The sequence below is a fragment of the Uloborus diversus genome, chromosome 9, assembly GCF_026930045.1.
Source record: "Uloborus diversus isolate 005 chromosome 9, Udiv.v.3.1, whole genome shotgun sequence".
Lineage (NCBI taxonomy): Eukaryota > Metazoa > Arthropoda > Arachnida > Araneae > Uloboridae > Uloborus > Uloborus diversus.
Window position 1 is genome coordinate 153,189,526 of NC_072739.1, and position 25,990 is coordinate 153,215,515.

Here is a 25,990-nt window from a genome sequence, read left to right on the forward strand (position 1 = left end):
CATTTACATGCTTCGGTTTAATATCCTCTTCATACATCTTTGAAAATGTTTACATCCTTTTGCAGTTTGTAGTTCGCACATAAGCCGCAAAGTTACTTGAAATTAACCGAGTATCGAGGTTTTTAGCTTAGCTTGCACATTGCAGTATTTCTCCTTTTAGGTACCAGTTATGGTTTTTTTTTTTAAATTATATTTTATTGCATTAGCAACTTAGAAGCTACTACAAGTATGGTTGCACTTTGTGTTGCACCCTGGTATTCTCAAGAAGAATAGTTATTTAAAGGACGTACATATTTGTAAATCAACACATTCATAATAACTATATGATTTTAAACAAGTGTCTACGTTTTGATCAAGGTTTGAACTTAAACTTACGACTCTGTTTTGGCATTGATGTTTGCGAATGTTAAATTTTTCATATAATAAATCCATATCTTGCGTCTAAGACCTCAAATAATTTCAGCAGATTCACTGCCCAGTTACACAATTTTTTCAACTGCCCGAATATAATATGGGAATTTTAGGAATGCATACTTAAGAAAATGTATAGTTTTTAGAAATAAAAAAAACCTTGTTTTTTACATCATCACTGAAGTGGAGGAAGATAAACATGTTGATAAACTACTTAACTGTTATAGTTCAAAACTTCAAATCTTAATATTTGTGAATGAAATTCTCTTATAGTAGCTATAGAAGTGTTGCTTGATGTATAATCTTTTGCATTGTATACTTTACTGTAATTCAATTCTTTTATGTTTCGCCTCTAGTTCAGTGCCATCAACAATAACATTTTCTGAAAAATAGCAAAGTTAGTATTTCTTTGAGTCACCGGATCCATGATGTTTAGAAGCTCATCAGACTTGTAGATTTTGCAAATTTAAATAAGTGTTCATGTCCATTTTCACGGAAGTTTGTTCTTTTCTTTAAATTTCAATTTTATTGAAGCATCGAAGCACAATTTTTAATGATATAATTTAGAAGTGTTCGATTAGTAATTTAGTTTAAAAAATATACAGCCCCAATACTCCATTACCTCGTATTAACGAATGCTAATGACTGAAAGGTCTTGGTTTTGGGAGATCGAGACCAATATCGCACCTTCATTTATGTTTTACATTAACAATATTCATCAAACATATTTTTGCTTGCTTTTAAAGTCAGTTTTTAGAACTTCGGTTTCTTCCGACTGAACTCTAAGTTAATAATTTATAATTTTACAAAAACAGTTGAAGTTTTACCCATAATTCAGTTAATGAACCTCTTTTCCACTCCGGCTGTTGAATAGATTATTGAACTGGTTAGTGAGTCGGTAGGTTGGGTATTTTGGGGTGAGATATGATAAGGATTAATGTTAAAAACTTTATGCTCGTGATCATCAATGCAAAAGTCAGAAGTTAAACTTGAAACCTTGATCCAAACTTAGAAAATTGTTTCAAATAATTTTGTTAATTTGAATGGAATTTGTTTTACAAATGTATAAGTTCAGTAAATAAATGGCCTTTTTTTTAAATGGCAGGGTGGAACACAAAGTGCAACCACCTACTTGTGGTGGGTTCTGGGTTGTTAATGCAATAAAATAAAATTGCATTTGCAACAAAGAGTTGTACATTGCATATTTATTGTAAAAAAATTATAATTGGAATCTAAAAGAAGAAATACTGCAATGTGCAAAATAAGCTAAAATCGTTGATTTTTAATCAACTTAACGAAACTGCGGTTTACGCTCGAACTAAGAACTATAAAGAAATGTAAATATTTTCAATGATATGTGAAAAGAGTGTTAAAATGAAGCATTTAAACAGTATTATAACAACAATTTTAAAATTTTGGATTTTCATAAAAATATTTGAAAATTGACGAATTTTTACCTATTTTTCAAATTTTGCAGCCAATGCGCGATCTGAAGACATAAATATTAATTTTATTTTAATTATTTTTCCCATGTTAAGAAGGATGGCAATACACAACCTTTTTTTGCTATTAGAAGTTGCTTATAGAAAATTTAATTTTTTCGTCCCGCCCTATTAGCCATCCGTGTTGTTTTTTTTCCTCACGCTAGATTTAATGGTTCTGTTGCAACAATTGTAGCAAAACTTCTTCTCTCGTAACTTGATGGATGTTCAACCATCCAATTGAACTGATCAAATTTGTGTGACCAGACCAATTGAATTGGAAATTTCTTTAAAGTAGACAGTTTTTAGTCTACCGTCTACCTCAAATAACTTGTGAACATTTGGAGATGGAGCAGGGTAATTAATGTTTTTTTTTTGTGTTCTACATGAACTCATATACTATCTCCCAAAGGAAAGGTTTTCAGTCTAGGGGTTGCTTCTCCCTAAGGGGACGTGAATGTTAAAAAAATGTTTTTGGAAAACGCAAAATTAATTATGATTTTCTCATTTTTGTGGTTATATGTAAATATTTTCGACACTGCTGCCTTTTTGTGGTTGTAACTGCGGGTTTCATCCACATATCTCTGAATCTGGATTTTCAGCATCAGCACACAAAAAGTCAAAAAATTGAGGAAGGTATTGGAAGTAATCTGAGGTGTACTTTGTTACAATTACCAACCTCATATTCAAAAACTTATCAAGCACGAGCACTATATAATATGTCTTCATGTGCGTAGTAGAGAATCGCTAAGAGAAAATACACTATATCATGAGCAGGGCCGCGCCGTCCCTATGTGCAAGGTCGTGCGGCGCATGACGGCGCCAGAGTAAAAAACCGATCTCTACTCTGCCAGAGCTCTACCGATCAAAATTACTCCACACGGGCGAAAAGTTTCCAACCAAAAAATTGAAATTGAACTTTTCAATATCTAATTGTGGTGGTAAAATTATTCTGCTCATTGAAACAAGATTTCCGTCTTGCTGACTATTAATAAGGAAACATTATTGCCTTGTATGTAGTGTCTGAACATGCTATTCAAAAGAGTAATCTTTTGCACTGAAAAAGTGTGATGCTAATTAATATATGCATTAGTATTTTTCTTCCTAATGTGGAGCCGTGAATGCTATTTTGGTATGTCTGTAAGGTTGAGTAACGGAGGCGCAATACATTTCCTATTCCCCATTTTGGTTCTTACAGTGAATATGTTGCATTAAAATTTGTGCAATATGTCTTTTGCTATTTTTAGCTATTGTTGGTAGTAATTCGACTGCTTCATGAGACAATTTTTTAGGTTTGACATTTCAGATCCGAAAGGTAATGAGTTGACCGTGGTTATTCGATCCCTCCCCCCTCCGCTCTTTTCTTTTTCATAAACTATTTATGTATAAAAATTTCAAAGAACCAAAACTTTTAATATTTCTCAGGTTGCTGGATGTTTAAGCCGCTTTACTTACCGTTAAACTGCTTTTTTAAAGACTGCAGGGCTGAAAAAAGGTTTCAATTATATGCTCCCAGATAGTAAAAAACTAGCATCTTCTTCAGATGTTGATACAAGTTGCCAAAAACATTAAGACCTTTAAAAATCAAAAAACAATTTCCTTATGAAAGTGACGATGAGCCTATTCAGAACGAGGAAACAAACTTTAAAGTAAATTGCTCCTTTGGAATCTTAGACGTTGCAATACTGTCGTTAAGTAATAGATTTTATCTCCCACCTTCTCATTCAGAAGTTTTTTAACTTTTGTGGAATATATTTCCGACTTTAATAAATACTCAGAATAAAAACAACTCACTTTGTCAAAAACTGGAACAAACATTAACTAATAAAAATGTAAGTGACATAAATAGTTTGAAGCTCATGCATAAGTTAGTTTTTCAAAAGTTTTGGAGAAAATGTAGTACCACCGTCGGGGTGAATATCCTGAGCTGTATCATTGTCAACAATTTAACTCACTCCTTTCCAAACATTTATATTGCTTAACTTTACGCTACACTAGAGAGATCATTCTCAAAACTATAAATAATTAAAAATTACCTAAGATCCATTATGGGTCAAAAGAGATCGGCAAATCTTACAATTTTTTCCATCGAAAGTGATATTTTCCAAAAATTAGACATAGATTTACTTATAAAACAAGTTGCTAAAAACAAAGTGTCAAAACTTGAAAAGTTCAATTCCTGTAATAAACTTCTAATCGGTGTTGAGCTTATTTTGATTAAAATAATATTATTTATTTGTTCATTTTGTAAATGTTGTATGGTTTGTGATTGATCGAATGCGATTGCGTGGAATGACTTAATGTGTTAAATTTAATATAGAATGATAAATTTAAAAAATTATATCTGCTTATTAATATTTATAAATATAATAGGATTTATATTTTTCAAATTTGTAACATCCCACGTATTAAATTAAGTTGTTCCGAGCTGTAAGTTGATAGTGTCAATTGTTTTATTTAGTAGGGTCTGGTGGGGGAAAGTGGTCAATGGGGTAAAGTGGTCATAATTCAAATAAATGGCTATACCTTAAAAATAAATGTTCGAATGAATGTGAAAATTTTATTTTAGAGTAGTGCAGTTAGAAACTACATTTTGAATACAAAATTTTACAACTGGCAAAATTTTATTTGGTAAAAAAAAATATTTTGAGTGATTATGAATTTTTTAAAAATATAAACACCTTTTTTTAACTTTCTTGGGAAATTTTGTTTGTTAGAATTATGAACAGATTGACTGCACAGGAAGCTTCCTACATGTCTCAAGAACTCATACTCATTAGCAGTTAGCTGAATCTCTTTTGAATAATTTTTTAGAACAATTTTAGTAAGATGGGGTAAAGTGGTCATAATATTAGGCTTAACGAATATTGTTCTTTTAAAATCACTTAATCTTTAAGTATAAGGCAGGTATCAATTAAATATTAATTTCACTTAATATGTATTGTTTTTACAGTAAACAAGGTTAAATATATGAGTATATGCGCATGCATACGCATATACTCGTGTAGGCACGTATATATACGTATTCACATAAATGCACCAATAAACACGTATTTGGGTATCTCGTAGTATTTTTTATCTATACAGATATACATTCGACTATACACGTATATACCCGCTTATACTCGTACATATACGAACACTTATATACTCAGGTAGACACGACGTATATACACGTACATACTCGAGCTGACACTTACATACTAGCATATGATATACATGCATGCAGGGTGAGTTTAAACTCTTGGGCAAATTTTTAAAAGGTGTTAGAGAGGAGCATAAGAAGTAAAAATCATAAGAAACATATGGCCACAAACTCAACGCTGACGCGCTACATGCACGCAAAGCCAGAAAATAATGAATGCAAAACAGGTCACAAATTTATTACAAAAAAGACAATTTTACACAACGACTTAAAAAATTTTTAAAGTCATTGATGAAACTTGCGGCCGGCATATGTAATACATGCGTCGTAATCACTCTGTTGCAATTACGAGACTCTTGAAAAACTTTCATCAGTCGCTGCGCCTTTGTTGCGATGCGTGTATTAGAGCTACTACAGGCCTTACTTTTTAACAACTGTCTAAATATTTCTTAAGAACTAAAATGTCGGGTAAAATCATCTTTGTGTAACAAATTTGTGACCTGTTTTCATTCCATCGATTTCTGGCTTTGTGTGCATGTAGCGCGTCAACGACCATAAGTTCCTTACGATTCTTTGCTTCTTATCCTCCCCTTTCACACCACTTAGATTTTGCCAAGATCAAGATTCACTATGTAAGCATACATGTATATTAGCGGATATACTCGTAGATATACGTGGATACATGTACTGATGTTTACACGTAAATGTACGTATATACGTCTAACAAGTATATAATCGTGTTTACACGTAAGCATACGTATATACTCTTGCTTCCACATATATATATGTACGTGAGTAGGCACGTACCAAACACGCACTGGATATATCCACGAATTAACTCATGTATACCCGTATATGTATGTAAGTACACTACTGGCCGTTAAAATTGCTACACCAAGAAGGAATAATCTGAATGAAACAAAATTTTGCACACGTGATGGCAACATTGACACTAGAAAACGATTACAAAATGAAAGCAAAATGATCATTTATTACTAGAAAAATCTCACATGAATGGAGGTTTAAGTACCCTGTTGCGCCACCTCTAGTTGGAATTTAAGAATCGATACGGTCGAGCATTGAGGTACAGCAGTTTCGTACGATATCTTACGTCTTCTCGTACCACAGTTGCTGTAAACGCGCCACTAATTTGATCAAATTTACAGGCTGTCCAACTTACCGTCTCAAGTGATCCCAGATATGCTCAATTTGTGACAAGTCATAAATCGCAGACCAGAGCATCACGCAGACCAGAGAAAGTGATAATGCGGAAGAGGAAATCCCTTTTCACCCTTGCTGTGTTTGACCGAGCATTGTCATGTTAAAAAATGGTTCCTGGGAGCCCCGTCGTGAGTGCTAACACGTATGAGTTTGATCGAATGAGTGGCACGTTTACAGCAACTGTGGTACGAGATGACGCAGGATATCGTAGGAGACTGTTATGTCTCAATGCCCGATTGTTTCGCTTCAAGTACATCGTACATTCACGCTAGAGGTGTCTTAACAGGGTACTTAAACCTCCATTTATTCGAGATTTTTCCAACCATAAATGATCAATTTGCTTTAATTTTGTAATCACTTTCTAATGTCAATTTTATTATCACGTATGTAAAATTTAGCTTCATTCTGGCAATTTCTTCTTGGTGTAGCAATTTTAATGGCCAGTAGTGTATCTATGTACACTTATATATGCGTATATACGTCGACTATACACGTATATACTCAGAAACTCAGGTATGCACATATATACTCGAGATACATGTGCAAACACGCAAATGATGTTCGTTTTGCGCGTATATACTCGCATATACACGTGACTCGTATATACTCGTGTAGACACGTATACACTCCTGTAGGCAAAAACGTATACATGCTTATACGCTCGTGTATACACGAATATACTTGAGTAGGCACATGCATGCATGTACCTGATGTATACATGTATTTATTCATATATGAACATGTTTACTCTTGTTTAAACGACACGTATATACTCGTGCATACTCGCATATACTCGTACATATACTTGTAACTATAAAAATAACCAAAATATACAAATAATAGGGTTATTTGTAACAGTTTTGTAGCTGTTTTTAACTATGACCACTTTACCCCATGCTATGACCACTTTCCCCCACCCCATGGGGTAAAGTGGTCATAAATACAAAGGGAAATGAAAATGTTATAAAACTACTTAAATCAATATTTTTTTCCCTGAAATTCAATGTACGTGTTCTTTAATAATGCAATGTAAAATAATAACAAAAAAAGTTGAAGTATTTAAAGAATTTATTGTATTTATTATCCACCTAAGTTGAAAACCTACGATTTTATGACCACTTTACCCCACCAGACCCTATAAGATGTGTTGAGTATGCAATATGCATGTAATATGACTTTGAAGGCTCTATTTTTTTACTCTATTTAAAAAAAAAATACGAGAAAAAAATTTTGTTTCAATATATTTATTTAAAAATAGACTATAACAAAGCAAAAAAGGTTCGCACATTGTTTTTTAATAAATTAATACAAAACGTATTTTTTTAAATATTATATTTGTCTACAAAACCACACTCCAGAACTATGTTTTCTTCGAACGCCACTGAATAAAGGCGCTCAAAAGACATTTGAACGACGGCGCAGATCAGGCTTGGCGCGAGCCTGATCAGGGGTTCCCAAACTCTTCTGATTCGCCGCACCCTTTGAAGACTTGGAGTTTTGTAACGGCACCCTTAGTCTATAGTTAAATTATTATACATATTGATATAAAGAATACTTCGCAGCACTCCTCACCTTGTCCTGTGGCATCCACTTTAAGAACCGCTGCACTATATCACCAAAAGTATTGGGGCACTTTCAAAAATTCACGTTTTTACGGATTTTTCAAGAGGCTAAATGTTCTGTAACTTTTGTCACATAAAAGTTATGCTCCAGCAGGGGCGTGAGCAAAAATTTTGGGTCTCGTAACAAATGACTTTTACGGTTCGTTTCCATATTTTTTACCCCTATGTTCGTACATATAAAGGGTGTTTTTTTTAGAGGCATAGAACTTTAAGTTGGCAACATTGTTTGATATGTGTGCCATTTTGATAGCGGTCACTTGTTTTATGTTCAGTTCAGTTTGCCATTTCATCATGAATAGGCTACAAGGCGGTGCAACATGCCACACATCGCGTGTCACAATCGATTTATTGAAAGAAACGTTCGGTGAACGAATCATTTCGCGTAATGGACCCGTGAATTGGCCTGCAAGATCATGCGATTTAACACCGCTGGACTACTTTTTGTGGGGCTTTGTGAAGTCTCTGGTCTGCACCGATAAGCCACAGACGAGTGACGCCTTGGAAGAGAACATTCGCCACCTTATTACTGACATACGGCCTCTATTGCTGCGAAAGTGAGAAAATTGGACTTTCCAATTGGACTTTCTCCGAGCCTGCCGAGGTGGCCATATGCCAGAAATCATATTTAAATAAAAATGGCAAAGAATCATCTTTCGAATAAAGCAACATTTATGACAATTAACAACATTTCATTGTGTTTTATTTGATACTAAAGTTCTCTACTTCTAAAAAAAAAACACCCTTTATTTCCAACCTTATTTTAAAAATCTCGAGCCGCCTTTCAGGCCATGGCACCAGATGTCCTTTCTTTCCTACCCCCCCCCCCCCCTGTGCTCCTGGTGTCATTTTCGAATAAAAACAAAATCACCCGTGCATTTATATGATCAGCAACAAATTGAGAACACACACACACACACAAAAAAAAAGATTTTTGACTATCATCGTAAATAGCTGAAAAAAAGCTATAAATTTCAGAAATAATGTTACTTACTATGAAGAATTAATTTTTATACTTTTCGTGAAAGTTGCAGTTATATTCACGAAGATATGATCATTTATTTCAAATCTACAAACTTTATTTGAAGTCATTGGAACATGAACATGGACATTGTGTATGTCCATGCGAGCACCTGCAGAAGGGTGGGGGTGAATTTTCACCCCCTGGATTTTTAAAGAAAACTAAAATACTAGTAAAAAATAGCATTAATGTAATACTTTTTTAAAGCTTTATTGTTAATTTCTTCTATATTTAATAATATGTAGAAGAAAGTATTTATTTCGTTAATTCTTTGGAATTTCGACGGATTTGCGCGTTTTGAGTTGTGTTGAGTGACCGACCATTTTTTGAAAATGTCGATCAATTTGTATATGTGTGAGCTTTTTTTTTTTTTTTTTTTTTTTTTGTGTGTGTGTGTGTCCGCTCTGAAGCAAAAACTACTGCATGAAATCGAATAAAATTTGGTCTCACGTGAATTGGTACCCACCCATAAGTGTGTCTGTTATGCGTGACTGTAAAACAGGGTGGTTATAAAATAACGTGAGGTGTTCAGAACCCTCTAGCAAGTGAGTTTGGATGGGGTGCACCACCCCATGTTGGGCTTTAGGTACTGAGTGGATGGCGGTAACATTTCTTTGATAGCAGTTTTATTAGTCATGTATTTCCTACGGGAGGGAGACTCCAACTTTCACCTTGTGATTTTAAACCATGGGGATTTCGTAACGGCGTTGTGTATCTGCGACATGTTTCCAATATCTAAACTTTCAAAACTAGAAAAATGTTACAGGTAGGCAAAATTAATCCCCCCCCCCAGAGGTGTTGAACATATTGTGCATTGTAGGCAGTACAAGAAAAATTTCGATGTTTGGTCATATTGAACCTCACTTGTTGGTAAAAATCATATTTTGTGAATAAAATTGATGCATATTTTATCAAGGCATTTAATCCTTCAACAGTCACAGTAATACACCTTTTCAACGTCAAAATTTGCCCTGGCGGCAAATTTTGGTACTATATTTTTTATTTCAGAAATCATAATCCTATAGTCTACTGTGTGATGCCATGAAATTTAGCAATGTTTTGTCCACTACTTCACTCGATAGAAGGCTCTGAACACTTCACGTTATTTTATAACCACCCTGTATAATGTGCCGTATGAAACAAGGAAATAACGCGCAGAATGAAACCAAAAGTGGTTAATGTGCCGACCCCAAAAGTTTACAGGTGTGATTGAATCTCGATGCTAGTAGCTAAAAGGGGGTTGAATAATCGAAAGTTTTTTATCTTTACTTGAGATTGCAATATCTCAAGGAGTGGCGGATCCAGACGATACTGTTGGGAAGGGCGATTGAGTGATGCATTATAGGGGGGAGGGGAGACTAATGAAAAAAAAATTAAAAAAAAAATTAAAGAACTGGAGGTTTTTTTTTTTTTTCGAATAATATGTGTGTAAAGTTCAAAGAGTTTGAATGAAAGTTGTTAAGTGTTTCGAGTACCACACCAATAAAAAATTGAAAAAAAAAAAAAAAAAAAAGAGTTTCTACTAATATTCTGGATCGATTATCTAAATTAAACCCTTCAACTTTTGATTAGTTTAAGGACTCGTGAAGTATTTTCAATCTGCGTCACAGACTGCTGAAAGAAACTGCTGCTGGGCTCGGGTTGCCAACTTAGAGGTTTTCCCCCTAAATTTAGGGGAAAGATTTTAGAATGGGATTTTTTTAGGGGGATAAAATTTTTAGGGGTAAATTTAGGGGGTTTAATTTTTTAGGGTTTTATCAGGTAAAAATGTTTTTCTTTTACCTTTGGAAATGTAATTTTTCGATTGTTTCATTTATTTTTTTACTTACATACATTTTTTGAGCCTTTATAGCCCATGGTTTTGATCAGAAATGACATAAAAATACTTTATATTATATTACTCACTCAGCAGCGAAAAATAGCAATGGTCACGTGACCTTTTAATCCCATGTGTGACGTCACAGTCAAAGGATCATGTGACTTTCTGACGTCATTTAAGGGTTTTTAGGGGTTTTATGAGCTGAGTTTGGGGGGAAACGTTTTTAGGAGTTGGCAACCCTGGTTGTCCACTAATGACTTTATGCTTTGCGGGGGAGAGGGGGGGGGATCGTGAAAAAATGAGTTTAAGACAACGGTAACAAAGCGTGTGGCATCACGCATGTTTTTAAAGATATGTCAGTGAAAAACAGCGTGACATGGGATAAGGGAAGATGAGGGGATAAGGTGAAATGTAACACTTTGACAAAGGAAGTAGGTGGAGTCAAAAATGTCGAAAAGAAATGACAAGATAAAACTGTATTTCCTTGATAAAAGAGGTGAGGGGCAGTCCATAAATGTTGTCCCCCTTTGAGAAAGAGGGGGGGGGGAGTTCGTGAAATTGTGAGGTTTTAGAACAAGGGGGGGGGGAGTTGCAAGAAGTGTGACATCACGCATTTTTTATGAGAATAGATTTATAAAAAGTAGTGTGCCATGTGACAAAGAGTATGGCGAAGTGTGATACTTTGTGACGAAGGGGAAGGGGGGGGGAGGTTAAAAATATAAAAAAAAAGTGACATCATTTATATACAGCCCTTGATCACGATGCTTTCCCATATAAAGCCGCTGATCAAGATACCCTAATCCAGCACAACAGGGCCACGTCCTTATTACTTTCAGACCTGGTGTACGGTATACCGGACAACAACTTTAAACAGCTGCTAATCATTTAATAATTGTTTTAATTAGTTGAATTTTTTTGTAGTTGACTCTTTACATTCTGCTTATTATAATCTGTGAAATAATTTTTCGTTTTGGGATTGACAACACTGACATATGAGGATTGAGAGATAGAGAGCGGCTCATTTTTCCAACCATGGATTTTCATCTGAAAAGCGAGGTTTTTTCCCTGATTTTTTAAAAAATATATAGACTTTAATTAATAGTTTCAAACGCTTATAGTATGTTTTATAATTGTTTGTAGAACATGTTATAATGAAGTTTGTTTGATATTTTATCGTTTTTGTATATGAAATATTGATTTCAAAAATATAAATTTGGAATATTGGGCGTGCCATAACTCTTTTCATTTTTATCCTACAAACTCAAAATTTTGTCTATAAGATACCCTTTACCACAGTACACTGTGTACCAAATATCAACATTTTTGGTCAAATATTTCATAATTCCGACTGAAGGGGTTATAGCGGTCAAATGAACAACACCGTATTTAAAAGTAAAACGCTGTTAGTCGAATTGTGTTTATTTAATCGAAAAAGCGAAAAGGTAAACACTGAAGAACCACTTGTCGCCTCAGTTAGCACCATCACCTCATTTCCATCCAAACTCACCAGAAAGACACCTAGGAGCCGGTTTTGGAATTCGCATCTCATCCCTTGAAAGACCCTCCTCCGTTCGATTCCTCAGTCGCGAAGAACACACGCATGAAGAATCACGAGCGGTGAAATAGCAGACGATGACTTGAGCTAGATTTAACCACTTTGAGGTCTGGGTAGTGGATTTTTTTACGAGATTTCTGCTTTATTGGTCAAAATATTAATTCTTCGTTTGGAACTGCTTCGTGAAGGGGTACTGTTGAGATGCCTCGCAGCCGAAAAAGTGTTCCGCTTGCGACCCTGACCTTAGCTTGTGCCGTGACGTTATTCGGTCAGGTGCAGACGCAAGACGTGGGGAGCTTCCTAGCAGGTGAGTGTAAACAAACATTTTGGATTGTTTACGTTCGATTTGATGTTCATGGGAAGGGTAACTACACTTCACATGTATGTGGTACACATCTTCTCATGTGATACTCCTTCTTCAAGCCAAGTAATTTTTCTGGAATGGTTCTTTTTTTCAACGAATATATTAACTACAAATTTCGTACCTGCTAAACGTTAACGCAATTTTTTCAAGAAAAAAAAACTAATTTAAATTTTTTCTTTTTATTTATCTAAATAAATAAACAATGAAAATAAATAAATAAATAAAATGAAAGTAATAAAATGAATTAATTTAAAAAGAAGATAACTTATATGATCGTGTTTTCATAACGATAATTTGTTATTCAATGCTTATGTGTTAGATGAAAAAAAAAAGTAGGGTTGATAGCTTAGATGTCTAGGTTTACAAAACTAAAAATTGTTCCTTAACGCTACGGGTGGTAAATGAAAAAGAAATAGAATAGATGATTATACTTTCATAACGATAAATACATTAGTACTCAATGCTAAGTGTTTTGGAAGAAAATAAAAACATGATTGATAACTTAGATGGAAATGTTGCGTACGTTAAATAAATTTTTACTCAATGCTAAGTGTTTCCGAAGAAAACATAAAATGATTGATAACTTAGATGGTTATGTTTCGTAACAATAAATTGTTGTTCAATGATATGTATTAGAATATTATTGATAATTTAGCATTGTTTTCACCACGGCAAATTATACTCCGGTCGTATTTTAGCAAGTTATTACTACGGCATAATATTAATTGTTCATGATTAACAATGAAACGCAGCTTGCTTGTACAAAATTTCACTAATTATCATCCAAAGAGAAAACCTTATTAGCAGTGGTTTTAAAAGCCTTTTCGATGATGCATTACTATTTTGTGTCAAAGCGACCGGTGTGAAACAGGTTCATCTCTAATGTTGACTATAAAGACGTTTGAATAATTAAAATAATTTGAATTTTGACCTCTTGAATTCAAATTATGTTTTTCGCAATCACGAGTGTGTATGTGTATGTATGCGGTTTTTTTTTTTTTTTTTTATTAAATAATTTATTTACAGCATGCTCCATGACGCGAGTCATACCACATGCATCCACAATCTATTACATTCAGCTAAAGATGCATAGAAAACAAAACGTAAATCAGGTGTCCATACAGCGACAGACAAAGATGAATAACAGATTGCAAAATTCAAAGACAAAGAAAAGGAATACTGTGAATAAATTCCAGGAATTGCACAATGTACTCAGGTGCAAGCAAATTTTTCAGTTTTGGAGGCCACGTTAGTCCACTTGTTATAACTTGTTTATAAAGTTCATATCGAAGAAAGTCATACTGAGGACAAAAGAATAAAACATGATCAACAGTCTGAACTTCATTCAGGTCGCAAGAGCACAGAGGGGAGGTCGTGTGATTGAATCTAAATAAATATTCTCCAGTTCTGCAATGTCCAGGTAAAATTTGGGTGAGTATAAATGAGGGATTAAGATTTTGGTCCAATCTCTCATGAACAGATGGAAAAAATCTTTTAGTTATTTTCCCATGTTGAGTAATAAGCCAGTCTTTTTGCCACAAGTCGATAATTTTTTCGTGTATCTGTCTTGAAACGAAACTCTTAGGAGCCTTTTTATAACTAATTGGAAGTTCTGATTGAGCCGCTAACTTGGCAAGCTCGTCTGCTTTTTCATTTCCGCGATTTCCTGCATGACCCCTGATCCACTGAATGTCTATAGTAAAATTTTTCTCATATAAACTTAAAAGAACATGACGATTTTTTTCAATTATCTCCGAATGGCATTTTTTATTATGGAGGTTAAAAATTAGAATTTGACTGTCAGTATAAATATTAAAATTCCTATATAAAGAATTATCAGAAGATGAAATCCAATTTAAAGCCTGTAGGATAGCAAAAGTCCTCAGCTTGATTATTAGAACAATTAGAATGTAATTTAAATTGCTTGTTTTTAATTTCGCTATTACAATGGTAGATCACAAAAGCACAACCTGTGCTGTTATTTATTTTGCTACCATCAGTAAAAATATTAATGCAATGCTCCCCATTAACAACCTGGTTGAGAGTATTAAATTTAGCAGGGTGAGTCCAGTGATCAGGGGTGAGTTCCGGTTCAATTGCCTTCTGAGGATTCAGTTTAATGCTATAGTAAATTTCAGTGTTCTCCTGAATCCTCAAACAAATTGGTATAATGCCCGCGATCACGCAAGAAGCTTCATAAGAAATTGTACGAAATCCCTTGATTATTCTCAAGGCAATTAATCTTTGTGCCGTCTTTAACCTTCGTTTGTTGTAATCGAAGGACAAAGCATCGACCCAAACCGGCGATGCGTAGGTCATCAAAGGTATTATTGCTCCTTCGTAAATGATTTTCAGAGCCTTTGAACCAATACCCCAGGTTACCCTAGCCATTCTTGATAGCGAATTCATAACAACACTAACTTTTTTAAGTGTATGTGTATGTATGTATGCGTGTGTGTTTGTGTGTGTGGGGGGTATATGTGTTTGTGTGTAGGGGATATGTGCATGTGTGTGTAGGTATGTGTGTTTGTATCTGTGTGCAGGTATGAGTGTGTGGGTAGTTGTGTGTGTTTGTGTGTGTGGTGGGGAATGTGTATGTGTGTGTTGGCATATGTGTTTGTGTCTGTGTGCAGGCATGAGTGTGTGGGTAGTTGTGTGTAGGCATGAGTGTGATGAGTGTGTAGGTAGTTGTGTGTTGGTGTGTGTATGTGTAGGTGTCTGTATGTATGTGTAGGTATCCGTATGTATGTATGCGTGTGTGTGTATGTATGTGTTTGAGTGTGTGTATGTGTTTGTGTGTGTGTTTGTGCAGTGGCGTAGCTAGACCCGACTTTCGGGGGGGGTTACTTCTTTTATATATATATATATATATATATATATATATATATATATATATATATATATATATATATATATATATATATATATATATATATATATATATATATATAATCGCTTGGAATTTTTTCCTTTTCTTCTTTTTTTTTCTTTCTCTTCTCTCTTCTTTTTCTCTTTTATTTTGAGACTAACGTTTCGGGGGGGGGGTTTTGTCCCCAAAACCCCCCCCTTAGCTACGCCCCTGTGTTTGTGTGTGTGTGTTTGTGTATGTGTGTGTGTGTGCGTGCGTGTGTGTGTGTAGTTGTGTATGTTATGCGCGTGTGTGTAGGACATGGACAGGGTTGCCATATTTAAGAACAGTAAATGCGGGACAGACTTTTAGAAGTGAATGGGGGGGGGGGGGTTGCAGTTTTTGAGGTTGTAGGCGAAAGCTGGGTATTTTTAAAGAGTGATTTCCGACGTAGAACGTCTCTTCATGATGAATCTATAAAATTCAATCGTAACAAAGCATTAAACCTTACAAAATGTCGTCGATCAAAGTATAAAAATCGTTTTCATTGTGATTGACGACGCATGCGCATGGATATATTTCCAACATTTGTCAATGAGCAAAGAGGAAGCAATCATTCGGCTCCTCATGATCTGCCGCTAAAACAAAAACCAAATTAAAACGAAAATAATTTTTGCGTTTGCTTTTTTCTTATTGCTCTTTATTTCATATTTTTTGTTTTGCTTAATATTTGTCCCTTAAAATAATGTCTCGTTTTGTAAAATATTGTTATTAGCCAGAATACGGGACTTTAGCCGTCCTTTATGGAAGTTCCCAGGGACGCGGGACAATTTTTCAAAATACTGGACTGTCCCTTGAAATCCGATACGTCTGGCAACCCTGGACATGAATGCAACTTGGAGACAGCTTTCGCTATAGGACCAGCAGCGTGAGGAGCCGGTCGACGGTGATGGTGCGGAGGGTAGCGGTGGGAAAATAAAATGATAGCACAATCAAAACAGTCAAATAAAAGCAATAAGCAATCGTGATTGCTCAAAAAAACTTTATTAACTAGACTGTGTACATGCTTTACTCGATCACTCGATATTCGTAAATATTTCTTGCTTGTAAGCAAGGTAATTTTGAATTCTTTAAATCAAGTCATCCAGAGCGCTCTCTTCTCATCTCACTCAGGGGTGATCGCATTGGGTATACTCCATATACGCCGTACACTCTCAAACATTTTTTAGACATACCATGTATATGATCGCATACACATATTGTGCGTAGTGAACTAATAGGAGTACACAGTACACCCTCAGAAAAATTGATCGAAACATCACTGATTCTTACTGTATTCTTCTTGATTTTAAAAAGGGATTTTATCGTTGAGTTCAAATGTTCACGCGTCTGAGTTTGTTTCTTTGACATTTTATTTTATTTATTATTTGTTGTTGAAAAAATCGTATCTAAATGTTAATTTCCGAATTTTTATTTCGTTTCCAGTTTTAACCTCTTTTCCTGTAAAGCTTTGACCAATATTTATTAAATCTTTAGGATTTTCTTTGAAATGTTTAAAGGATCTTAGCCTTGCCCCCCCCCCTCTTTTTTTGAGGGAGGGGGAAGGGAGTTCCATAGCATTTGAGAGGGACACCATTATTCATGGGGGAAGAGCACTTCAGTTAGGAGATTACAAAAGATGACATTTATTTTTGTGTATGTTTTTAGTAGTATAAAGTCAGGAAAACATTCGTCAGGAAGTTTAATCGATGCCAATGTGTAAAAAACAACCCCAAAAACTACTGTTTTCTAAAAAAATATAGAATTTTTCAATCAATGACTTCATTTGCAACTTTAAGTTTTTGCGATTAGTAGTCGTGATGGGAATGACGGCTATTTTATCTCAAAAATTCACAAATTTATTGAATCAGTGAAACGTTAAATAACTGGAACATAAATGTCGTCCCTTTAGGTATTAACTTTTAATAGACAAATTCTGAACAAGACTATTAGGGCTGATGGTAAATTAACTTACAATGATGCTTTATTACTATTATTATTCTCTTTAATGGTTCTTATTTAAAGAGGGTACGTGAGGGGGCCAAGTCTTTCTGAAAAATAAATTATAGGTTTTGAAGTATTTTTTTTTTTTCAAGTAATCAAAATAATTATTCATCTACATTTTATTTTTAAAACGGTCATGCAAAATTCTGAAAGTTTCGGGTCGTTTTCTTTCAGTACTAGATGGGGCAACTGTTACACTGTTACTTTTTGTTAGTACCTATAACGATCTCATATTTTCTCTCTTAAAATTCTTTTGCAGTATCAATGCTTCTGCATATGTACTACTAATGTAATAAAAAAATTCTTTCCGTAACATTCACTAAATCGTGGCTTAAAACGAATTTTTAAAATTTTGCACGTTAATGGAATTAAATGCGTGTATTTTTCTAATGCTTCTTATTCTTCCTTTTCTTTCATTATTTTTGTCCCCTTTTTCTTCTTTTAAACGAGCTGATGTGTGCATCACATGACTTCCTTTTACTCCAATTTAATATCATTTCCCCATCATTGGCAATTTTAATGTGATTCAATTGTTTACTCCCCAAATATCACCAACAGTGGCCAAATTAAAATCAAATTTAAAATTTAAAAAAAAAATCGCCAAATTTGTCGCCATGTTGGCGACAAAACGTGGCGATCTAAAGACTGGCGATGTATCGCCAAGTGTCCGACAAACTGTAACACCACTTGAGTTTACATCGAAATTTACAATGATTTCCCCCCCAAAGGGGCAACAGATCCCCTTAGAAACATCCGAATGCAATCAAAATTAAAGGTGCACAACTAGTTCCCACTAGGAGTCTACGTACCAAATTTCAACTTTCTAGGACATACCGTTTTTGAGTTATGCGAGATACATACACACATACACACATACATACGTACATACGGACGTCACGAGAAAATTCGTTGTAATTAACTCGGGGGTCGTCAAAATGGATATTTCAGGTGTCTGTAGGTTCCCAGGCATATATCCACGTGTGGTCGGGTCGAAAAAAAACTCATCATTCATTCGGGGGGTGAGAAAAACGGAAATTGAGGCCGATTTTTGAGTGAAAATTTTTTTTGCGAATACAATACTTCCTTTTTTGGAAAAAGGAAGTAAAAATATCGCAAGAACTTCAATTATTTTGTTGAGTTTCTTACCGCTCAAATATTTTGTTAATGAACTTTAATTTCATTTTCCTGATAAGCTCTTCCCAGAAAGAATTTTTATTCGTGGTTAAAATGTAACATCCTCTTTCAATCCGCATACTTATGGCATTAGGAATCAAGGGTGTGTGCAATATTGCATTCACTTCCGCACCGTAGGATTACCGTTGACTCCAAAACAAGCGGATTTTGTAGCGGAAAGCCGCATTACATCATAAGTGACAATGACCTCTGCAAATTTCCCTCTCCATTTGCTTAATTGAGAGGAGAAGACGAAACCAGTTTCCATCAGTTCTTGGTCATGGGGTACTCCAACGGGATGCTGAAGTCACGTTCCGTTCGTGTTGCACCCGTTTCCGTTATTTTTGTGAACTTAAGTTCAGAAATCGGATTACGTTCATATTTTCGATAATGGAAAAGCCGTTGAAAATCAAAAAATTGAATACTTTTTCTGGTTAAATCACTTTCGTATTAACAATGTCGCACATTCACACCTGCAAAAAAAAAAAAAAAAAAAAAAAAAAAAAAAAAAAAAAAAAAAATTTGAATTTTGATATCTGGAATTCAAATTATGTTTTTCGCAATCACGTGTGTGTATGTATGTAGGCGTGTGTGTTTGTGTCTGTGTGCAGGTATGAGTGTGTGGGTAGTTGTGTATGAGTGTTTGTGGTGGGGGGGGGAGTGTATGTGTGCGTAGGCATATGTGTTTGTGTTTGTGTGCAGGCATGAGTGTGTGGGTAGTTGGGTAGTTGTGTGTAGGTGTGTGAGGCGTATGTGCGTGTGTATGTGTTTGTGTGTGTGTGTGTGTAGGCGTATGTGCGTGTGTATGTGTTTGTGTGTGTGTGTGTATGTGCGTGTATGTATGCGTGTAAGTGTAGGATATTGACGCAACCTGGAGATGGCTTTCGCTAGAGGAGCAGCATCGTGAGGATCCGGTCGACGGTGATGCTGCAGAGGGTGCTGGCGGCAAAATAAAATGATAGCACATCAAAACAGTCAAATGAAAGGAATAAGCAATCGTGATTGCTAAAAAAAAAGTAAAATAATTAAAATTCTTTTGTTGAATATTTGGTGGACAAATCTTCATTTTTTTCCTACTCAAAGCGGTCTGCATGTTCTGTACACAATGGCGTATTTAGGCTTAAGTGCTCCCCCCCCCCCCCCCCCCGCAAGATTTATAAGTGCCTTCTATCTTAGACCTATCGCCAAAAAATTTAAATTTTCATTTGGAAAAAAAATGAAAGAAAAAAAGGTGAAAATATATTCAGGTATTTTTGCAATCACCAATTTCATGAAAATTTAAGATTAATTGCGATGAAAAGGTTGGAGTTCTCTTCGGATTAACGGATTCTTCCGTTAATCTGCGAGTTTCCTGTGTTTTGTCCTTTTTCACTTTCCCCAGATTTTTACAATTTTCTTCTTCTCCTTCTTTCTTTTTTGTTTGTTCTTTTGTTTTGCATGATGAAGTGTATAAAGCACTAAATGTGCAGACACACAGAAGAGAGAAAGAGCAGGGTGGAGTGGGGGGGGGGGGGGAGTTAAATATGCATAAAACGTATTGATAGAGATTTCATTTCGAAAGCCAAGGAGGGACATTGATTTTGGATTGACAAAAATCATAAAAACACCAACTTTGGTCAGGTGTGGTTAAAAAGCAATTTGTTGATTGCTTAGCGGAAAATAATATTTAGGATTTTTAGATTCGGATTATATCAGTTAAAAAATTTAAAACAAAAAATTTAGCTATAAATTTAATTTTGAAAAAAATCCGGGGAAAAATGTTAATGACAAATAAAAGCGAATTCATTGACATTGTAACGATAGGTCAGTTGCAACGTTAATTCATTACTGATATCAACAAATCCCTCACTGAAGAAAATGTTAACTCTTCTTGCTTTTGAAATCATAGTTAAAGTTATAAGATGGCTCTGATAGGATGATCCATGACCTTGATAATATTTACTTACTTTTGGGGGTAATAGGGTGGGGTAATTGGCGCTAAATTGAGTTCGGTTGCTTTCGTAGGAATTTTGCCAAAGATTTCAACTCAAATCCAAGCCAATAACATGTCCCATTTCTTTTTTCACTCATTTTCCGATTTCCGATTCCGAGTCACAACTGACTACAACTGTATTTATGTCGAGGACTGCATACTAAGTGCCTTGCCTCCCTTATTTTTTATACCGATAGATGGCAGCACCATCACCGGATCGTACAGTTAATGAGAATTTAGAACTAGTCCAGGAGCTAATAGCTACCTGGTGCTAGCACCCCCAGAGGTATCGTTTCACTTGGAGGACATTGAGACCACGAGCATATTTAACGTCGCCCAGTCCCCTTTAATGACGACGGTGGATCTTCGACCATCGAGGTTCGAACTCAGGACCCTCCGGCCCCGAATCCGAAACTCTACCGATCGGGCTACCACGGCCCTTTTCACTCATTAGAAAGGAGTCAGCATTCTCCTGGTCATAGTTCAACTTTTCCGAGCTGCACTTTAGGCTTAACGGCACCAGTAACAGACAAGGGTCCAGTAACAGTCATAAGTTTAGGTTTAAATAATAACAATTTTAGGCGGGTAAAACTGATGTTACTGTGGCTCATGAATACAGTGCAAGCATTTACAGTGCTGACCAAATTATTAGACTCAAGAGTTTTTTTTTTTTTTTTTTGCACACTATTTGTGCTAAAATACTATTTATTTTACTGTTAAAGTACAGTACGTACTGTACACTGATTATTACGTTATTATAGCATAATTTAATGTTTGCAGGTGGCAGTACAGTCTGCTTTGTTTATGTTCTTTGTTTATCTGCCTACCAGGAACATAACCTTTAGGGTCTCCATGGCTCTTTGGTAGAAGCTTCGTCTTCTAAGCCGAAGGTCGTGGGTTCGATTCCCGCCGGTGCCCTGAGTGTTATTTCCTTCTCTTGTGTTGTAAATCTTTGCTGTGTGTGTCCGGAGGCAAGGCGCTTGGCATGCAGTCCTCTATGTATGTGAAGCTGTTTAGCTAATAAATAAATAAACATAACCTTAAACAGATCACTAGTTCTTTTTATTGTGTGGTCTGTTATATTTAAAGTTAGTTTTAGGTGAATAGTGAGTATGTGTATGTGAGTATATATATAATAGTGAGAGTAAATAAATTTTTACCTCCTTTTTTAAAAGTTAAGAAATGGTGTAATCCTTGTAAAAAGTATGCCAAAAAAGACTTAAACTGCTCACCGAGAACAAGGGAATGCATATTAAATATTAGATAATTATTTCACTGTTCGTTAATGTGTCTATAGTTATGTAATCAATAAAGTTGCTTTTAAAAGTCTTAGTCTAATAATTTGGCCAGCACTGTAGTGTTATCAAAGTGAATTTTATGAGCCAGTTGGTATTTACAAGGCAGTGATGGAAGGTTATGAGCAGCCAAAACAAGATCAGCTGGTGTTTCACCTTCATTTGAATATATTAAGGCTTTAGTTCTAAAAATAAAGAAATTCAGCGCATTTTGAAGATAAAAAGATAATTTTGTCCATTGCTCATCCTTTCCTCACCTAGCTGTTACTGGGTTTCATCAGATTTTGTTTGTTACTGGGGGCCGAACCTTTTTTCGAAATTGAGCAAATAAAAATAGAATTAACTAACTCAGAAGATCCAGAACCAGCCAAACGTTAGATGAAATATAGTTGCGTGATAGAAAAATAGTTTAAAAAGTCTAACTACATTAAACTGCTCAGAAAATTGAGTTAACCTGCACTGTTAAAAATTCAGGAAGATTTTCTGGTAATTGTTACTGTAAAATGCTGGATTTAACGCATCGCTGATATTTATGGTAATTTATACCGGAGAAATAAGCGATCCCAGCGCCAATTAGTTGCTGTGGTCTACCGAGGAAACCGTAAAATTTTACAGTAACATTTTATTTTTACGGTAATAGTTACTGGCAACATGGATGCCAGTGACAATTACCGTAAATTTTCCGGAAAATTTTTAACAGTGTGCCAGCGATGTCTTAAACATGTCTGTTACAGGTGCTGTCACCCTACCTGGGTTTTAACGCAATGGGGTAGTTTCCAAAAATTTAAAAGTATTTTTTCTGAAAGAGCATGTTTAAAACATAGGATCTGACCATTTTTTTAAAATATTTTGCTCAAGTTTAATATTTAAAAAAAAAACTTAAATCGCTACGCTTTCATTGTTTACGTTTCTGCCGTGTGACATCACAAATGATGAAATGCCATTCAATGTTGCCATTTTCACAGAACTAAATATTTAATTCCCATCTTTACTCACGTGTATTGGCAACGATAGGGTTGATAGCAAGCGTAGAGCGCAATTTTAATTCGCTTCTCGATTATCGTAACGTGGAACGCTGTAGAAAGATGCGCCAAAATGCAACATTTGTGACGTCATCAAGACCACGCCTTGTTTGAAAAATCGGACATTTAAAAAAAATAATTAAAAAATAACTGTTGGGAAAATGAAATTATTTTCTGGGCCCATGTTATTTTTTTTGCTCATTCTATCCATTTCAATGACTAAAAGTAGTACTTTTGACTGAAGGAAACCACCCCATTGTTTTTACAATTTCATTTTTGAGTTTGTTTCTCAGTTCGTCAGATTCGTACGTGCTTTAGAATTTTCTCTGTCAACTCACCCCAACCGCTGTAACTAGAGGGATTGAAATTATCCTTTAACCCGTGCATCCATTGTTGGTTTTCTAGATCTCATACACATAAGCCAGCGAGACCCAACCCTTTTTACTTCCTTTTACAAAAAAGGAAGTATTGTATTCGCGAAAAAATTTTCACTCAAAAATCGCCCTTATTTCCATTTTGCTCACCCCCAAATGAATGTTGAGTTTTTTTTTCGATTCGACCACATGCGGAAAAGTGCCTAAGAATGTATAGACACGCGAAATATCCATTTTGACCATCACCGAGGTAATTACAACGACTTTTCTCGTGACGTCTGTATGTATGTGCGTATGTGTGTATGTGCGTATGTGCGTATGTATCTCGCATAACTCAAAAATGGTATGTCCTAGAAAGTTGAAATTTGGTACATAGACTCGTAGTGGGGTCTAGTTGTGCACCTCCCCTTTTGGTTGCTTTCGGATGTTCCTAAGGGGGTCTTTTGCACCTTTTTGGGGGGAAATCATTGTTAATTTCGATGTAAACTCAAGTGGCGTTATAATTTGTCGGACACTTGGCGATATATTCGCCAGTCTTTTGGTCGCCAAGTTTTTTCGCCAACTTGGCGACAAATTTGGCGGAGTTTTTTTTTTTTTTGGTTTCAATTTGGCCATTGTTGGTGATATTTAGAGAATAAATATTGAATCACATTAAAATAGCGAATAATGGGGAAATGACATTAAATTGGAGTAAAAGGAAGTCATGTGATTCACACATCAGCTCGTTTTCTAATCCAAGGGCAACATCTTATACCAAGGTAAATCTCTCAAGCCAAAACACATATCAGAGTAAAATACATTTAAATCTTCTTTTATAGATTGCATGAGAAAATTTGGGAAAGGTAAGAAAATAACCAGGAACTGACTTTATTGATACGAAGCTTCCATCTGTTTTTACTTCCTTTAACAAAAAAGGAAGTATTGTATTCGCGAAAAAATTTTCACTCAAAAATCGGCCTTAATTTCCATTTTGCTCACCCCCCAAATGAATGTTGAGTTTTTTTTTTCGATTCGACCACATGCGGAAAAGTGCCTAAGAATGTATAGACACGCGAAATATCCATTTTGACCATCACCGAGGTAATTACAACGACTTTTCTCGTGACGTCTGTATGTATGTGCGTATGTGTGTATGTGCGTATGTGCGTATGTATCTCGCATAACTCAAAAATGGTATGTCCTAGAAAGTTGAAATTTGGTACATAGACTCGTAGTGGGGTCTAGTTGTGCACCTCCCCTCTTTGGTTGCTTTCGGATGTTCCTAAGGGGGTCTTTTGCACCTTTTTGGGGGGAAATCATTGTTAATTTCGATGTAAACTCAAGTGGCGTTATAATTTGTCGGACACTTGGCGATATATCGCCAGTCTTTTGGTCGCCAAGTTTTTTCGCCAACTTGGCGACAAATTTGGCGGAGTTTTTTTTTTTTTTTTTTGGTTTCAATTTGGCCATTGTTGGTGATATTTAGAGAATAAATATTGAATCACATTAAAATAGCGAATAATGGGGAAATGACATTAAATTGGAGTAAAAGGAAGTCATGTGATTCACACATCAGCTCGTTTTCTAATCCAAGGGCAACATCTTATACCAAGGTAAATCTCTCAAGCCAAAACACATATCAGAGTAAAATACATTTAAATCTTCTTTTATAGATTGCATGAGAAAATTTGGGAAAGGTAAGAAAATAACCAGGAACTGACTTTATTGATACGAAGCTTCCATCTGTTTTTACTTCCTTTAACAAAAAAGGAAGTATTGTATTCGCGAAAAAATTTTCACTCAAAAATCGGCCTTAATTTCCATTTTGCTCACCCCCAAATGAATGTTGAGTTTTTTTTTCGATTCGACCACATGCGGAAAAGTGCCTAAGAATGTATAGACACGCGAAATATCCATTTTGACCATCACCGAGGTAATTACAACGACTTTTCTCGTGACGTCTGTATGTATGTGCGTATGTGTGTATGTGCGTATGTGCGTATGTATCTCGCATAACTCAAAAATGGTATGTCCTAGAAAGTTGAAATTTGGTACATAGACTCGTAGTGGGGTCTAGTTGTGCACCTCCCCTTTTGGTTGCTTTCGGATGTTCCTAAGGGGGTCTTTTGCACCTTTTTGGGGGGAAATCATTGTTAATTTCGATGTAAACTCAAGTGGCGTTATAATTTGTCGGACACTTGGCGATATATCGCCAGTCTTTTGGTCGCCAAGTTTTTTCGCCAACTTGGCGACAAATTTGGCGGAGTTTTTTTTTTTTTTTGGTTTCAATTTGGCCATTGTTGGTGATATTTAGAGAATAAATATTGAATCACATTAAAATAGCGAATAATGGGGAAATGACATTAAATTGGAGTAAAAGGAAGTCATGTGATTCACACATCAGCTCGTTTTCTAATCCAAGGGCAACATCTTATACCAAGGTAAATCTCTCAAGCCAAAACACATATCAGAGTAAAATACATTTAAATCTTCTTTTATAGATTGCATGAGAAAATTTGGGAAAGGTAAGAAAATAACCAGGAACTGACTTTATTGATACGAAGCTTCCATCTGTTTTTACTTCCTTTAACAAAAAAGGAAGTATTGTATTCGCGAAAAAATTTTCACTCAAAAATCGGCCTTAATTT

General features: G+C 35.3%; 1 protein-coding gene across 1 annotated transcript in view; it reads left to right on the forward strand.

Moving 5' to 3' along the window:
• The first annotated feature begins 12,473 nt into the window (after positions 1-12,473).
• LOC129230567 (protein masquerade-like) overlaps positions 12,474-25,990 on the forward strand; it is a 74,145-nt gene continuing 60,628 nt past the window's right edge. The window contains exon 1 of the mRNA XM_054864971.1: positions 12,474-12,579. Coding sequence (XP_054720946.1) covers positions 12,474-12,579 — 106 coding nt within the window. The remainder of the gene's footprint in view (positions 12,580-25,990) is intronic.